The sequence below is a fragment of the Bipolaris oryzae genome (assembly GCF_000523455.1).
Source record: "Bipolaris oryzae ATCC 44560 unplaced genomic scaffold scaffold_8, whole genome shotgun sequence".
Lineage (NCBI taxonomy): Eukaryota > Fungi > Ascomycota > Dothideomycetes > Pleosporales > Pleosporaceae > Bipolaris > Bipolaris oryzae.
Genome location: NW_006911284.1, coordinates 155,705 through 172,364, shown reverse-complemented (window position 1 = coordinate 172,364; position 16,660 = coordinate 155,705). Strand labels below are relative to the sequence as shown.

At 49.5% G+C, this 16,660-nt stretch overlaps 7 protein-coding genes across 7 annotated transcripts; 4 read left to right on the top strand and 3 right to left on the bottom strand.

Moving 5' to 3' along the window:
* Positions 1-860: 860 nt before the first annotated feature.
* On the top strand, positions 861-2,574 carry COCMIDRAFT_22399 (uncharacterized protein; the record flags this gene model as incomplete). The annotated part of the gene is made up of 5 exons (XM_007685201.1): positions 861-1,073; positions 1,125-1,253; positions 1,306-1,390; positions 1,443-2,105; positions 2,153-2,574. The coding sequence occupies 5 exons, from the start codon at positions 861-863 to the stop codon at positions 2,572-2,574; spliced, it is 1,512 nt and encodes a 503-aa protein (XP_007683391.1).
* A 2,111-nt stretch (positions 2,575-4,685) lies between these two features.
* On the top strand, positions 4,686-5,745 carry COCMIDRAFT_82845 (uncharacterized protein; the record flags this gene model as incomplete). The annotated part of the gene is made up of 2 exons (XM_007685266.1): positions 4,686-4,883; positions 4,933-5,745. 2 exons carry the CDS (start codon positions 4,686-4,688, stop codon positions 5,743-5,745), a joined length of 1,011 nt encoding a protein of 336 aa, XP_007683456.1.
* Positions 5,746-5,758: 13 nt separating this feature from the next.
* On the bottom strand, positions 5,759-6,790 carry COCMIDRAFT_82996 (uncharacterized protein; the record flags this gene model as incomplete). Its single annotated transcript, XM_007685265.1, has 1 exon — positions 5,759-6,790. One exon carries the CDS (start codon positions 6,788-6,790, stop codon positions 5,759-5,761), a length of 1,032 nt encoding a protein of 343 aa, XP_007683455.1.
* A 257-nt stretch (positions 6,791-7,047) lies between these two features.
* Positions 7,048-7,826, top strand: COCMIDRAFT_1255 (uncharacterized protein; the record flags this gene model as incomplete). Its single annotated transcript, XM_007685180.1, has 3 exons — positions 7,048-7,134; positions 7,191-7,377; positions 7,450-7,826. 3 exons carry the CDS (start codon positions 7,048-7,050, stop codon positions 7,824-7,826), a joined length of 651 nt encoding a protein of 216 aa, XP_007683370.1.
* Positions 7,827-9,901: 2,075 nt separating this feature from the next.
* Positions 9,902-12,663, top strand: COCMIDRAFT_32634 (uncharacterized protein; the record flags this gene model as incomplete). The annotated part of the gene is made up of 2 exons (XM_007685226.1): positions 9,902-10,204; positions 10,255-12,663. 2 exons carry the CDS (start codon positions 9,902-9,904, stop codon positions 12,661-12,663), a joined length of 2,712 nt encoding a protein of 903 aa, XP_007683416.1.
* An 896-nt stretch (positions 12,664-13,559) lies between these two features.
* On the bottom strand, positions 13,560-14,946 carry COCMIDRAFT_22395 (uncharacterized protein; the record flags this gene model as incomplete). Its single annotated transcript, XM_007685200.1, has 2 exons — positions 13,560-13,768; positions 13,839-14,946. The coding sequence occupies 2 exons, from the start codon at positions 14,944-14,946 to the stop codon at positions 13,560-13,562; spliced, it is 1,317 nt and encodes a 438-aa protein (XP_007683390.1).
* An 865-nt stretch (positions 14,947-15,811) lies between these two features.
* COCMIDRAFT_82919 (uncharacterized protein) lies at positions 15,812-16,433 on the bottom strand (the record flags this gene model as incomplete). The annotated part of the gene is made up of 2 exons (XM_007685264.1): positions 15,812-16,295; positions 16,354-16,433. 2 exons carry the CDS (start codon positions 16,431-16,433, stop codon positions 15,812-15,814), a joined length of 564 nt encoding a protein of 187 aa, XP_007683454.1.
* Positions 16,434-16,660: the final 227 nt, after the last annotated feature.

Below are 16,660 nucleotides of genomic sequence, written 5' to 3'. Positions count from 1 at the left end.
CCGCTACACCTGAGTACTTTATGGTTCTTATGACGCCGCCGTCCCCGCTCCCGCTCCCGCTCCCGGCGGCAAAGATTACCGAGCACCCTCTGCCCTCATACGAATCATTCGGAAACTCCTATAAGGCAGGGGTCGGCATTAGTACAACACTATCTGTAATATTCTATCTAGTAATGTAATTTAAGTCTTCTTCTGTCTTTCTTAAACTACTCTCTATCTTACTTTCTCTTCTCTTCTCACTCTTATTTTAAGAGATAAGAGTTACGTAAATAGGAGAAGAGGAAAAGGAAGAGAGAGAAAAACGATAGAAAGAGGAGAGGTAGAGAGATACATTTCCTCTCTTTCTTTCTGTTTTTTTTTCGCTTTATTCACGTGAGATAGCCGAAATTTCATTACAGCCTACGATAAGTAGGGGGGGCCTGCTTATAGAGGTACCGAATGAATCTTATAGGGATATTTAATACCCTTTGCCTTACCATTATTGGCTATCGGTCTCGGGAGATGCCGAGCCCGTGTAGATCGCTCTTTCACTATTTCACTATACTGTCGAGTATCGGAGCCCGGAAACGGGGTGATCCGTTTTCAATGACGAACGGACCTTTTGCAGTAGATTGACAAAGTATAGAGCACAAAAAACATCTGAAACAGAAGTGAGTCGTGGTTGCCAACTGCGCGTATAGTCTAACGTGGCACAAAGCTGTGTCATCAACATTTTCGGAAGGTGATGCTAGTGTGCATTTGCGGACGTCGACAAATCCGTATTCCGACAGACCGAACAAATAGAGAAATTGGAAAAAACTATACATACCATTGCGAGCCTGCTGGATACTCTCTAGAATTCTTCATTTGGCATTGCCAGCATGGACATCCCGCTCGCTGGCGCGTCGACGCACACTGCGCAGACGATTGCATTTGCTTCACTAGTCGTTGCGGCTATTGCACTGTTCCCCAAGCTCAATCTTCTGTTCAATTTATCTAAAATACCGGAATTTGGCACAGCCAAAAATGGGGAGAAGCAACGCAGCTTTTACCTCAAGTACGCCATCGAGCTATATCGTGAAGGCAACAAGAAGGTGAGTGACCCTCGTACGATGCGTCGTAGCTGCCGACTGAACAGAGAATAGTTCACAGACTCCATCTATCGCATGGCAGCAAGCGATGAAATCAAATTCGTAATTGTACCCGCCAAGTTTCTACCTGAGCTGAAGAAACTTCCCGACGACGTCCTTGACGTCCGCGAAGCTGTCTCCAAGGTTTGTGATACCAGTCTATTGGCCATAACCACAATATGCTGAACTGATGTAGGCTCTGGAAAGCAAATATTTACCTCACGAAGCGTTTGATGATATCCTCACTCACAGCGCAAAAGCTGATCTTACACCCGCATTAGGTGAGTATGGGAAGTACACTTCTTGATAGATAACATTACTCACTTGATCAAGGACGCCTTAACGGCGATATTACTGAGGAAATTGATCTTGCCTTGGACCGAGCGATACCACCATGTAAAGACTGGACGAATGTGAACATCTATAACAAACTACTCGAAATCGTGGCTCAGGTGTCTGGACGCATGTTTGTGGGAGCAGAGTATTGTCGAGATCCTACCTATCTTGACCTTGCGGTCAACTTCACAAATGACTTCATGGGCGCAGTTCTTGCAATCAAAAATTGCAATCCCTGGCTTCGCCGTTTCAAAGGACCGAGCCTCCCAGCAAAGCAGCGATTTGAAGAAAGACTTCGGCGATCGAAGGAATTCCTCAGGCCTATCGTTCTTGAGAGGCTAAGTGGAGAAAAAAAGTGCAATGATCTGTTGCAGTGGATGATGGAGCGTAGCAAGTCTCATGGGTGTGGCAATGATGTCGAAGGGCACATAAGTCGGCAGCTTACTGCAGCTTTCGCCGCTGTTCATACAACCTCTATGGTGTCTACCAACATTTTGTACTCTCTCGCAGCAGCACCGGAGTATCTCGAACCACTACGCGAGGAAATCCGTACTGTGAAAGCTGCTCATGGTGGGAAATTGGATAGTCGCGCTCTGCAGGATTTGGTCAAACTCGATTCCGTTATGAAGGAAGTCATGCGCATGTTTCCGGCCAATATCAGTAAGTTTCTCCAGATCGCATGTCGTATCATACTAACAGGAATATAGCCGGCGTTGGTCGTTACGTCCGCAAGCCAATCACTCTATCTAACGGCCAGTATATTCCCGCCGGCGTGATTATCGAATGCCCCGTCGACGCGATCCATTTCGACCAAGATACTTACTCAGATGCGGATAAATTTGATGGCTTCAGATATTACAAGCTACGTCAAAAGGGTGATACGGCCGAGCATGCTCGTTCCCAATTCGTTTCTTCGAATGAGAGGGATCTAGCATTCGGATATGGCAAGCATGCATGCCCCGGGCGGTTCTTCGCAGCGAGTGAAATCAAGATTATTCTGTCAAGGGTGCTCTTGGAGTATGATTTCAAGATGCCTGATGGGCGTACGAACAGATACGACCAAATTAGGCATGAGAAGATGCTTACACCGGACACGGAAAAGACATTGCTCATGAAACGCACCGTCTGAGCCATGGAGGCATGGGGATTGTATGATATCTGACCTTACTGTACCATTTCTGACTATCAGGTACACAATCGGTGGTACACGTTCCATTGCATCCACTAGGTGTGTACCCCCTTCATAGAGTAGCGTTTGTTCAGTGTTCTTATAAGGCCCATCCCTTTGTAGCGAAATACCCTGCGTGCCTAGACCAATGAGGGGGTGTTTTAACTTTCAATAACCACAAATCCTATATGCACAATCAATATCACTTTGGTCCTATCAAGATAACCTGTCGCAAGTTGTATCCTTAAGTGACGAGACAGATTGGCAGTTCCGACATTTGGCGTCCTTCATTGTGCAGAACCGTAGAGCTGATATTCATATAGGATGATAATAAGTTAACTCTCTTTCACACCAGCAGGCTCCGACTAAGGTCTCTGTATTGACTGCCAGCAAGAAAAGGAATGCTAGATCCTGTCTCAGTCGCTCTTGAATTTGCGATACTAGTTCTGCGTTCCCAGGGTGAGGTCGCACCCAAATGTCAGGGACAACAATACCGGCGGGATGTGACTGGCTCTACGGTGAATACATCCCAAACTTTGATGACAGACCCACATATTCAACTAGAGAGTGTCAAAGGCAACGTCATTTCATGAATCTACAAGTATTCCAAAGTTGATTTCTGGATACAAGACACGCGGCTGAATGAACATGTTTGCTTTGTCTCCAGTCTGTGCACCCGCGACAGGGCCATCAGCTCTATCTTCGCAAATAGATCTGAAAATCTGGAGATGTTACCAGAACTGGCTCGGCTGCGGTTGCATCATGTCTTGTGCCAGGTGCTTGTATTTATCTACCTAGCTTTTGGTGTAATCCACTTTCGGAAGTATCTGGAAGGAGCAACGACAAGTATCCCCGATCATGTCTCCATACCGCTGTTTCTGAGCCACTTGTAGTTGTGGCTCAATATAATCTACAGAGCGAACAATCTATCTCTCGCATCGCTACGTTCTACAGAGACAAAAGCTGCCCGTGTGTCGAATATCCCCCTGGCGCCGAGTCAGACATGAGCTTTCAAGATATGTGTCCATGCGCGGAGTTCTTGAAGTAGATAGTGTAAGTAAACTACGGGTTGCCCCAGCAGTATGATACAGCATCGAAGCCCTAGGAAAATATTGCGGTATCATGGGATAGTTCCTCGCTATGATACTCGAAGTGGGCTTCAAGCAGTACCTAGAAGTCGATTGTGGGGTACAATATCAGAATTCGGATTGCCCCTCTCGCCAAAAGGCCCTCATAAACATGGTTCGGCAGTGGACCCATTTTATTTTGGAAACGTTCCTAACTGCCGTGGCTTGGGGTTTCGAGAAGAGATGCTGCCAGGGTATGCGGTTAGACGGTAGCAGCCGTTGCTTACCCCGGATGCTGTAGCGTAAATGCATGAGCTGTAAACGCGGGGAGCTCACACCAAGTCTGTGCAATTCCTATGAGCCATTTGACTATTGCATGCCTCATAAAGGCTTAGTGCTCATTCACTGCCCCTAATTACATCACTCTGACCGAAGTAGGGTAAGGCAAATTGCGGCTATTATGGCTTGGTGCCTTGCGAAATTACAAGCCGCAATATGTGTTGGTCAGAGACTCGACAAAAGCCACTTTCTGAAGAAAGGCCGCGCGTATATGTGATCGATGTTATCTCGCCGAGTGATGTTCTTAAGCAGTTAACCATCCGTCTCGGCCAATCACATGGCATGCTGCCGCGCTCAGCCACCCTCAGCCCTGCCACTTTTGTAAGCTCCTATTATTGTCGTTGGCTGAGCGGGTGACGCGATCATCCATGCGCCTGTTTCGCCGTACGCCGGCGGTATTACCGCACAACTGTCAAATCAAGCTCAGCCGAGCGTTTCTGCTAATCAAATAAGCAAAGCCATTCCCATGGATTGTGCGGAATGAGTGCTCTACCTAGACGGACCAATGAGGCTCAGGCACGCGTAATGCTCTTGATTGCAGCGTGGCTCATATCGCCATGACTGCATGCGCAAGTCCAACTGACGCCTGTACTTATAAGATGGGACAGTCGCATCATTACAAATCCTTATACCATGACAACATTACAAAAATCCGTATCCTGGACAATGCCGAACAACCAAGTAACAGTAAAGGACGTTGATGTAGTCCAAGGCAAAATATTCTGGTTACCAGTAGAGGAGGACTTACCCAGGCAGGCGGTGAAGAGAGCACATAGCACAGGCGTTGTCGAGGGCATCTATGGGCATCCAGTTGTTGTAGTTTCGAGGCCTGCAGAGGATAGCCACATAGCTCATTTTCAAGTTGTGAGTAACATGTTCATTGCAATTCGTAGACGCTGCTAACAGGCCGAAGATATCCTCACGGCAACGAAGAACGCTTGGCGACCTGTACAATAAATCAAACGAGTTCCATATCAGCCTGCACACCTCATACCTACCGATAGTACAATCACCAGATCACTCACATGCGAGTTTAATAAAGACGATAAAACGATCTTCAACTCTGCAATTAGCCAACGGCGCTCGACTACAATTGGATTCACATGTAAACATCCGGAACGTTTACAAAATCGACTGGTCGCTCTTAAAAGAGTACACAAATCCAGAGACTCCAGATGTCAAACAGTTTTACTTCGATCGTGAGTCGACAACACGATTGTTGGCCAAATCCGCCATCCTCACTACGTACGAACCGGGTGCGCAGCATCAAACACTTTCCTCACAAACTCTGGAGAGCACAAATTTGAGGTCTGTGGCAGATATAATGCCTGCGCTGCAAAGATCAGTCTCGGAGCCCATGTGGGTGTCAGCAGAAGATGTTCGAACAGTCAATCGTCGGAGGTTCTCAGAATCGGATATTTGTTCTGCAAAATCGTTTAGATACTCAGAGGCTTGTAGCTCTCCGTCGAATCTTCAATTACGAGCCGATGAGCACGAATGTCGAAGCAAATCTATGTCAGAAGCCCAAAAAGATACAGTGGACGAAATGGCAACACATGGTCCAATGATATGGGATGTGAAACACCCATTGGATTGCTTGTGGAGACACGTCACTGATGGTTTCAAAAGCACTACCATAACACGAAGCCATCTCAAGAAACGCGAGAAGAGCCAGATCTGGGTGAACGCGAAGGGTGTAATGGCAGTAATCATAGCTTCAATATAGCAATCAAACAATATTAATAATCAACAACTCTCTGTGATCCAATATGTCTTCCATAAGTATCAATCCATTTGAGAGCATTAGAAGCGGCGTGGGCTTCATCTTGTGGTCTTTCCTTGTTTGTCAAGTTTTGAACATAATCTTGAAGACGCCGATAGGCTACCGAGTGGTCCGCGCTGGACATGTTTTGTGCGAGAGCTGTGCGAATAAAAACCCACAGTGACTCATTCTCGATGCTGAACTTGATGGCGTAATCCAGCACATTGCTCACCAGCTCTTGCCTCAGTGATGGTGCTAATCGAGGCATCAAATACAAAAGGAAAGACCAACCAGATATGTCGCTTGGGTGTCTGCAACACCATTTTTTGACAAGTTGAGCAAATTGGTCATCCTGCCCGAGACTATGGGCTTTTTGTACCAGTCTACGAGCATACTGCCAAGCATGGTAATTTTTAGGATGTTGTTCCCCAGATTTGCATACAGCCTCGAGCTCGTTGTTCCAAAAGACCATCCTCTGATCATCCGATGTGTCTGTCAGATGGACAAGTATGAGGGAGTCTACAATGCGGGAGCGATGATACCAAAGGGTCGGTGACTTTGACTGACGATGCAGCGGAGACGTGAGAACGCTGTCCAGAAAATAAAGCTCTCGTTGTAGAGCCTTGGGAAATATGTTCCCAGCGTGGAGTTTATGTTCAGATTCCAGCTGGGCAAGCACACGCTTACGGTAATTTGCAGCAGTGAGATGTTCCGGATCAAAGAGAAGAATAATCTTTGTCGCCTGTGTTGTCTGATTTATTGTGGAAGGATCATTACTCTGCCTGTTCTCGAAGAATAGTCTGCGTGCTTCCATGTAAGCCAAGGTAAGGGCCTTCTTTGATATGCCAAGTGATGAGCCTTCTTGTATCAAGACACCGTCTGGTGGCTGTACGGACGGTGGGAGAATTGTGATTTCGACGACTTCATTGTCATGCTCTTGGAAGTATTCGGTCAATGATATATAAGCCAGTTTTTGTAATTGAGATTTCTTGGAAACGTCTGAATCCATCGTGCAGAGCTTGAACACATTGAGTCGTCTGGTCAATGTTGGTGTTGACTGAAGCTGAAATTGAGCTGTGGAGTTAAGGAAGTAGGACGAGGTGACAGGCAAGTGCAGGAGGCAGAAGCATGGCTACGCACGGTCCACTGCTCTAGCCTGTCACTACTAAATTCCACCGTATGACATAACGGCTTTTCGCTCATCTGGACACAACACCATGCGATGAGAGCACCCCGCATAGCGATTCTTGTCCACCGCCCTCAACCATGCCGTCGCTTCTTCTGGTAGTCTTTATTCTTCAACTGCTGCTCCATGTCATCAACACTGTTGGCAAAAACACCGTCAACGAGCTGGTAAGCCCCGCCTTGGATTGCAAACACGGGAGGGGCCGGTGCTAACAAGGCTCCAGCTATGGATACTTTACAATAAGCTACCGACGCCCAGTTCGGGCTCTGCAAAGCGATGCCAAATTCTGAAGAAGGAGATTGTTCAGCTGAAGCGCGAGTTGGGGAACACGTCGCCTCAGGACAACTTCTCCAAATGGGCAAAACTTGACAGACAGCACAACAAGGCCATGGCCGAGTACCAGAAACTAGGTACGTGGTAGTCGGCTCGGCAGCATTTTGTCTGTCCAACTCGCGTGTGCTTACTGACGTGGCTTGCTCCAGATGGCTCCTTGCGCTCGCATCACTCGGCTTTCACGTCTGCCGTCTCGACCCTTCGCTGGCTCGGAACGCAGGGCCTCCGCTTCGTCCTACAATTCTGGTTCGCGAAATCGCCCATGTTTTGGATACCGGCGGGCTGGGTTCCGTACTACGTGGAATGGATACTCAGTTTCCCGCGCGCGCCGTTAGGCAGTGTGAGCATAAACATATGGGGTATTGCATGCGCAAGTATGATTGCTCTTGTTGCCGAGGCAGTTGCGGCAGCATGGGTACTCATTATGCACAAGCCGACACCTGTGGCTGCAGAGAAGCAGCGCCAGAAGCAAGAAGCCATGGCATTCAGCGCCAATCAGAAACCTGCAGAGAAGAAGGAACTATAGTACCTTTGCCTCTGTGCTTGGCGTATGCTGGTGCAGATGCCACGTTTCTGGCAGTATTCTATAAATACAAGTGTTGAAATCAATAATGTCTCCCATCAAAAGACGCAAAGTCGTCCTGGCTTTCGCTCTGACACTGCAACACGAGTGGGATGATCTTGGCAGATCGTTTGGCTTCTTCTAGGCTACAAATTGAACCCGTGATCGTGGAGGAGTAGCGAATCACCGAGTCTTCGAAAGAGCCAATGTCAAATATCAAGGACAAACATGCACGCAGGAAGTAATGACTGGCGGCGCTGTACTGAGCAGTTGAACATGAAACTGCGCAGTTGTACAGCAAGCTCGCGCTTGTGTCGAAAGTTCTGGGTGTGATGTTTCGGTAGGTGGTTGCGGCGAGGAATTGGAGAAAGAAAACTTGACAAATAGGCGCTAAGGCATCGCGGACCGACGATGATCCGCGACCCGCTTTCGGTCTCCTGCTTGCTCCGCTACGATGACCTTGTCGACTCATAGCACGCTTCACAATTGCACATGTACTTACGCTCTCTTGACTACTACACACATACACTATACACCTCGGCTCTTCTTACAGTTGCTTAGGTCATGATTTACGTTCTTTTTCCCTTGCACTTGACATGTTGGAGTGTGCTCAGCCCGTCTCGGTCTGGAACGCACACGGCACTGACGACACGACTAAGCCTTGCGCTTATTACCACTAAGTTCCCGTGGGCGTTGAAGAATCCGATTCAGCACCGACCCGGTCCATTCTTCCTGACGGTGTGTCAGCCGTGAACCCCAACAGAGGGCGTTTTTTGGGGGGGCGTTGACTAGCTGGATACGGTAACCTTAGGCAAAGTTGCCGGTGCGAAGCCCTTGATCGCCGTTCAGGCAAGCATCCTCTCTCGAGTCTGGCCAATCATGTACGCATAAGCCTTTGGAAAGGCCTCACGGCTCGCGTCGACGCACAGGTGTATACGAGTGCGAGGGGTAATGTCGGTATCACTATGTGCCGTGTTTTCCAAGGCACGCACCAAAGTCACCCGATGCTGATGATTGAATCGCGCTCTCCTTTGGGCCGCTCAGACGACCATGACTGGAGTTTAGTGACAGCGACGCTCTGCAGCTGCCCAAGGCACATGACTTTACCGACCCCACACGAGAGGCTTACTTCTTCCCCGCAATCTGGGACCAAGGCATTACGTGCAGTCACCGCACGCACGCTGCCGTCCAGCCCTAAGCACTCAGCAAAAGCCCGTGGTTGGAATAGAGTTCTTGAGGCGTCTGGGCGAGGCAAGGTGGGGAACCATGGGCACGGTAGATTGCTGGACGCGTACTACAACAAACCATGGCCCTGACGCTTTGAGAACGCCGCCCGTTTCGTGCATACCGTCTTCTCCATGACGGCTGGTGCTGAGTGAAAATCTTTCGACCCAAACCTAATTCACCCCACAACATCCAACGCTGTCTAGACTCTAAGCGGAGCCAGCAAACGTCTGCGTCTGTGACTCGAGCCAACCAAGCGTCGGGCAACCTGTTCGTCCGTCAGCCTGTTGGTGTTCAATTTCCATGATCCCCGTGATCCGCCAAGAGGCCGCCCAGTGCGCAAGCGACGTATTCGCTGAGACTCGGTCGGGACAGGCGCTGTGACGAAGTGGCGTCACCTCTCCGCACGATCCATACGTGTTTCTCCCAATGATGATCGGAGTATTTTCGCTCTGGCGCAAGCCCTGTCCAATTCGTGGACAAGTCGCGCATTTAGCAACGTCAACTCCACATCGCTCGCCCCGACTGAATTCTCCGCCTTTTTCTGGGGTCGGTGGTCTTTTCACCGCATCGTCCCGCTTGTCCCCGTACACCGTCTCTCCTGCATCTCTTCTGCACCTCCACGTATTCGCCAGTCCTCAACACCAACACCCACTGTCAAAATTCCCCTTGACAGTAGGGCTGGCGCCAGATAATGCCGTGGCCCAAACGCCAGATTCCGAGACGCCCGCAACCGCGATAAGACGCTGCTCCGCAATTCATCATTTTCGCTCCATCTATGGCATCATTGGATACGACATAGCCCAGTGCACGACATGGCCGCCACCAACTTCGATGGAGATTTTCCCACACGGGCCCCAGTTGTCATGGGTGTTTCGGCAGCAACCCTAGCACTATGCTCAGTATTCGTAGGGCTTCGTCTGGTGTCCAGATTTTTGGTGGTGAGGAAGCCGGGATGGGATGACTATACGATGATCCTCGCATGGGTCATTGCTTTTGGCGCCTCTTTTTCCATATGCTATGGTACGACAAAAGGATTGGGACGCAAACAAGAAAACATACCACCAGAGTGGCAGGGGTCGATGAAAAAGTCATCCTATACCTTTTCTGTACTCTATGTACGTACTCAACATTTCACATTGAGAGTACCAATGCTAAGATGCGGCAGAATCCCGCTCTGATGGCGACCAAGACCTCGATTCTCTTATTCTACCTGACGCTATCCAAAACTCAGAAATTGTTTCGAAGAGCTACTATCGCAACCCTTGTCGTAGTCAACGTTGGCGGGCTAGCGCTAACAATTCTTAACATTCTGCAATGTCGACCCGTTGGTGCTGCATGGGCTTCTCCAGTTCCTGCTACAGCACGCTGTACCAACATCGTCACAATCTACCTCTCCTCGGCGCCCCTGAACATCATCACTGACCTGGCCATCCTGTTCCTCCCGATGCCTATACTCACCAGTATGCGGCTGCCTAAAAAACAGAAAATCATACTGGTTATCACGTTCGGTTTCGGCATATTCGTAGCAGTTGTTGATGTCATCCGTATTGCATACCTTCAGCAAGCTCAGCGCAACACTCTCGAAGCTGCTCAACGGCAAACCACCGAATCGGGCAATGAACAAAGAAACATGAGTGACTTCTCGTGGTTCTCATCTTTGTCGTTTATGTGGAGCGCTGTCGAGATCAACCTAGGCATAATGTGTGGCTGCGTCCCTGCCCTGAAACCGCTAGTCAGGAGATTTCTTCCTAGCTGGGTTATTGACCACACGATTCGCGACACAACGACACAAACGAGCGATGAACATGTCCTCCACCCCGACATACTCGATTCCCGAAGGCACTCAGATCCATTGACACCTCCAGCATCCCCGTTTAGCAAACCTGGTGGAGCTCGTAGGAGTGGTGGTGACGAGCCGATGGCTATGATGGATTTTCTTACGACTCCCGACATGACCGAGCTGCCGCAACTAAGAACATTGAACACAAACGCCACATTCCGGACTCAACGTCAACAAGTAACGTTCTTTGATTTTGTCAATACGGGACAAAAGAAGAACATCACTTTACGGAGCAATCGCGAATCAATATATCCCGTACTCATGGTGACTGTACTTTTTGCAGTTTGGGGATTTGCCTATGGATTCCTCGACGTCTTGAACTCTCGGTTCCAAGAGGTTGCCCATACAAGCGATTGGCAAACGGTAGGCCAGCACTCTGCCTACTATGCTGGCTATCTTGTAGGGCCTTTGACCTTTGGACGACTCGTTTTCAAGATATGGGGTTTCAAAGCCTGCTATATGGTTGGATTGTCGGTCTATGCTTGTGGGGCTCTCGTATTTTGGCCGTCCGCCGTGCTAAATTCTTTTCCATCATTCCTAATATCCAATTTCATTGTTGGAGCCGGACTTTCAACCTTGGAACTCGGTGCAAACCCCTTCATAGCTCTTTGTGGGCCACCAGAGTATGCAGAAGCACGGTTGAACTTGTCACAAGCTGTCCAGGCAGTCGGTAGCATCATCTCTCCGATTTTGGCGAAAAAGGTACTCTTTCCCGCAAACGCTGCGAGTTTGATTGACGTGCAATGGACGTATCTCGGCATCTCGTTTTTCAACATTGCCCTTGCCGTCATCTACTTTTACGTACCACTTCCAGAAGCCACAGATGATCAACTCGAAGATGCTAGCCAGCGTACTGTGCCACATGCGCGCGAGGCTACAGTCAAGCTTGGATCCAGGTCCGTCAAGGTCCTATGGATAAGTCTAGCTATGGCGGTCTTTTCACAGTTCTGCTATGTTGGAGGCCAAGAGTCTACCTCTACTTCATACGACGAGTATCTCAGTCGCGTGATGCCTACCATCGACCCTGTATCCCAACGAGCCTATGGTCACACCGCTTTTGCTGTTTCTCGATTCCTGGCTGCATTCATTGATATCTGGGTCAAGCCACGCTACAGCCTGCTGTTCTTTTACTTGGGAGCTATTGCTTTCACAGCAGCAGCGATACACGCGTCCGGCTCCACAGGAGTAGCAATCATCGCCATGGTTATGTTCTTCGAAGGGCCAATTTTCCCCCAGATTTTCGCCCAAGGCATCCGCGGCATGGGCAAGTACACCAAAGACGCCTCTGCCCTCCTTGTCTCCGCCATCAGCGGCGGCGCCATCTTCCCACCCATAATGTTCGCCATCCTCAAGACGCAAAACCCACAACTCGCCTTCTGTGTCATCGTCGCCACCTACTCGACCGGCGCCCTCTACCCGCTCTACCTCAACATCGTTCCTGCAGCCCGCCGGCTATCGGGCCCCGTGCGCGACGAGAAAACAAGACGCGAATCCGAGGCCGAGGAGAAGCAGCGGCGGGGCTCGTCGCACGTCGAGAAGTTGAGGCGATGGAGCAAGGGGAAGAAGAAGAGTAGCATTTCAAAGGATAATCACGAGTTACCGTCTATAGAGCATCGTGAACGGCGCAGTTGGCCCGAGGGTTTAGCGCCCAGGAATGATAGTTTGGCTATTGAGCCGGTAAGGACGAATACACCCACTACTACCGGTGGTAGCAGTACCTTGACTATGAGGTGAAGTATTTCCCGTACCTTCTTCCTTGTCCTATCTTTTTCCATCTCTTTTCCCTTGTTTTTGTTTTCCTTTTGTTCAATGTCTTATGCACGATACCATGAAGTTTTTCCTCTTCTTCTTATTCTTTTCTTTGGTCCATGTAACAATAGTATGTTCCTGCATTTTTGTGGCGTTTTCCTTTTTTTGCTTTTCCCTTTCTGGTACTTTTCTTTGTACCTGGGCTGTTTTCCCCCTTTTCTTACAGAGATACCATGGGAGTGATGGGAGGCTTCTTGTTCCTGGTTCGGCATGTAGGTTTACGGGCTTACGGTATGGGATGGGGGTTTACTGATGGGTAATTCTATGGTTTATGTACCGTGGGTAACGAAACGGGTCGGACGGTTGGGGTCGTCTTTTGATCGATTAGATCTACCTGGTTTGGGGGATAGCGGTTGGGTTATGTAAACTAAGAAAAGGAAAAAAGGGTAGAGGTGTCGGTTAAGAGTGCTGTGGTGCTCACACGACGTGGTGGGGAAACCTGTCTAATATACCCCTGGAGAGAGAGGTGTGTGTGTGTGATCAAGAGAGAGTAGAGCTATGAAGATACAATAAAATAAAAAGATTAGCCAGCAATCCCGTTACACTATTTTCATTAGTGAACACCAGAAATGGTATACACTTCCTGTGCTTAATCAAGTTATATATACTTGCCATCGTTATTTCCTATAAACAGAAAAATGCTGTAGAATTACAACGTGTCTAATGCCCAAGGAAGGAAAAAAAAAGGAGTGAAAAAAAAAACGCCATACCATGCCTTCATCCTAACATGTCTATTGTCTCCTTGTGCTTTTTCTCTCTCTTTCTTCTCAACTATACAGTTTGCGCGTTGCAATCCCTACAATTCCAAGACTTTCAACATCTCACAAGGCTAGGACAGCGGCAAAAGCAGCAGCTACAAGACCAAAGTACACAGGCTGCAGCTGCACATTTGCCGCGGAGGTAGTACCGCAGCACTCGCGGTTATACGTGACATTATTGGCACGAGCCGCGACTTCAAACACCGAGCCATTCGTCGAGCCCTCGTTGTAGAAGTCGACGAGTAGGAAGTTTGGTGGGCGGCCCCAATCACCTAAAAGAAGACAGACACGTTAGTGACTTGATCCTGACTGAAAAGATCCAAGAAGGGAAGGAAAACTTACTGGTGCAAGTATTAGCCATGAGACCTAGACTACCGAATCCTTCTACACCATTCGTCTGCCTAATCTGCGCTACATTTGGTACGAGGAGATTGAAGCCAGCGAAGGAAATCTCAGCGTTTAGGTTATGATTCGCCATGTACAGGATGTCTCTCATCTTGTTCTCGGACATTCCCTCTGGTCTGCCGAGGTTGCAAGGGAAGTTTTGGTCGGTAGGGGAAAAGGTGGTCTCCCACATGTTGTAGAATTCCCAGAGGAGATAGGGGACGGCGTCAGTGTCGTAATTGTAGTCGATGAAGGTGATGACACGGTCGTTTTGGAGGATGAGCTCGCCGAGCGTGGGCCAGTCGTTGAGTTCCATGGCGGTCTTGGGCGGCTGGTAGATGTACTTGCGGAGACCGGAGGCTTCGATTGGTTCGGCAAAGTTTTTGGCGGTGACGAGGGGCTTGCCGTCCGAGGTTGTCTTGTCCCAGTCTGAGTTTCCGAAGAGGATGGTGACTACGTCGAAGGGGTGGTCCTCTACCCATTCGGTGACTTGGCGAAGGTAGTCCTCGACAGTGCCGGCGTTGAGCAGGTCGCACGATGAATGGCAGTAGTAGAGAGTACCGTTGACATAGTGAGCGGAGCCCTGAAGCATACGAATACCATCGTCAAGCTGTTGCTTTACAGAATATTCTTGGTTGCGCGCAATGTTGTTCTTACGCGTGTAGGGTGAGTTGTGTGCACAGACTTCGGTGATGTTGGAGTACTTGCGGTCGCAGAACTCGAGGTAGTTGTTGCATGGCTGTGTGTTAGACGGTAATGCAGGAGCCGTACCGGTACCTGTCGGCGTGACGGTCCTGTTCCCTTGTCCGATATTGGTGACAGGTTCCCCGGAGGTTATGGTGCTGTTGGACGACAGTGTGGCGCCCGATGAGGCTGAGGAGGCAGGTGATGTAATTGTCGCAAAAGTACTGCCTTCAAAATCGGAGGGCACAGTTGGGTTGGGGGCAGCATCGTCACCTGTGAGACTCCGTTGGGATCCAGATAGTGTGATAACCGACACGGATGAGCTACTTTGGCCTGCAGCAAGACCCGCAAGCCAGACCAGCGAAAGAAGAGCTCCTTTCATGATCGTCGCAGGGGTTGGACGCTCTCCAACTTTATTTGGGCAACGCCTTGGAGAAACAAGAGTAAGCAGCCACTGGGCGGCTCAGTAAAGGTGGTATCGGTAACGGTCCAGTTGTGTAGAGAAAAGGACGAAGAAGGAGGAATTGGCGAATGAATCAGGCGGGTGTACGGCACCGTTTCAGCGGTTTTCAGGGTGAAGGGCCTGGTCGTCTATATTAGGGTTCCACGCAGCCCGGGGCAAAGAAAAAAAAGAGATTCAGGCTCAACAACGAATGGATTACCAAGATATGATAAACACTGGGCGAGGAATCCAAGCAACGCAAGGGAAGGGGGGGCCCGGGGGCAGATGAGGCGATGGGCTGCAGCGATTGTTTTCCAAGCGCGCGAACGGGCCATCGGCAAGAAGCTGGGCGTGACGTCGTCATGCAATTCGAGACCTGGCGGGCCTTTTTGCACTCAACGATCTGCAGTAGGCGCGCAAAGGGTCTCCTTACGACACGTCATGTATAGGCTGCGCCTGAAACGCTGGGCCTTGACCAGAGCGTCTAGGTAGGGCTAGCTTGTGAGAGCATGGCCTATTGAACTTTGATACGTACATTATTATAAGAATACAATAAAGCTCGACTATGTTGATTTGCATGTTTCCCTCACTTGCTACGACTGGCCACGTCGAATGGTTACTAAGACTACCAATGCATGTCATGACATGTGGCTGTGGCTGTGTCCCATTCGGGGTAATGTGGCTAGCGTGGCTGGGTTGCGGTCAACATCTCCACATGCAATCCTCAACAGGGCATCTGAACGCGTAACACACACATCAATACAATTCAATTCGCTATTCATAAGGCCTCCTCGTTTATTTATGCTCACGCGCTAGCCCCTCCGCTGCGGAAGAACTCCTCAAACCTACTCTTGCCTCGCAGCGCCTCAATTTCCCTCTGTAGCACATCGATGCGGTAATTCTTGAATGCCTTTTCGATCCTCGCCCTACTCTCTGGCTTCTTCGTAATAGCCCTTGATGCGCTCGCCGTTCCTGTTAGCAGCCCTAGCTCACCCCCAAGAAACAAGCCGCCGACCGAGAAGAAGAAGTAAGCCGCCGCATCGCCCCAGCGCGACGGGCCGCTGACTTGGGCCGTGATGTCGGGAATCTTCTCGGTGCGCCCGTCAGCAAAACGCACTTCTACAGGCTTCTCCATGGCCCGGAACGCTTTGAAGTAAGCAAGCCGCATTGACCGTAGACGGAATGCCGTGTAGACGCCAAGACCAAGGCCTAGTGCTGATCCGATGGTTGTGTTTCTTGTTACCTTGCCGGCTGCACTTTTAAGTATATCGCGATCTTGCTGTTGGAGGCTGGCCCGAATTAGTCTGACCCTCTTCTCCGGGAAACCAAACAGTCTTCTTGACTTACTCATGCTGCAAGTGCTCCTCGGCCAATCTCTGCAAGTCTCTGGACTGGCGGTTGCGGAATGCTGCTAGTGATTCGGCCATGGTGTTTGTCTGTGCGTGTGTGTGTGTGATTATGGATGCACCTTTTCTTTGTGGTTGATTGACTGATCGAGAGATCTTGGTGATACTCAGACGACAGCTGTCATATACATATATGTCGTAGGACAATGACCAAATTTGCACGTAGTAGTTGTATAATGGTTGAAAAGTTCAAGATGCTTCTAGTTTGCAACCATGACATCATGCGGACTTGACGGAACCAAACCACG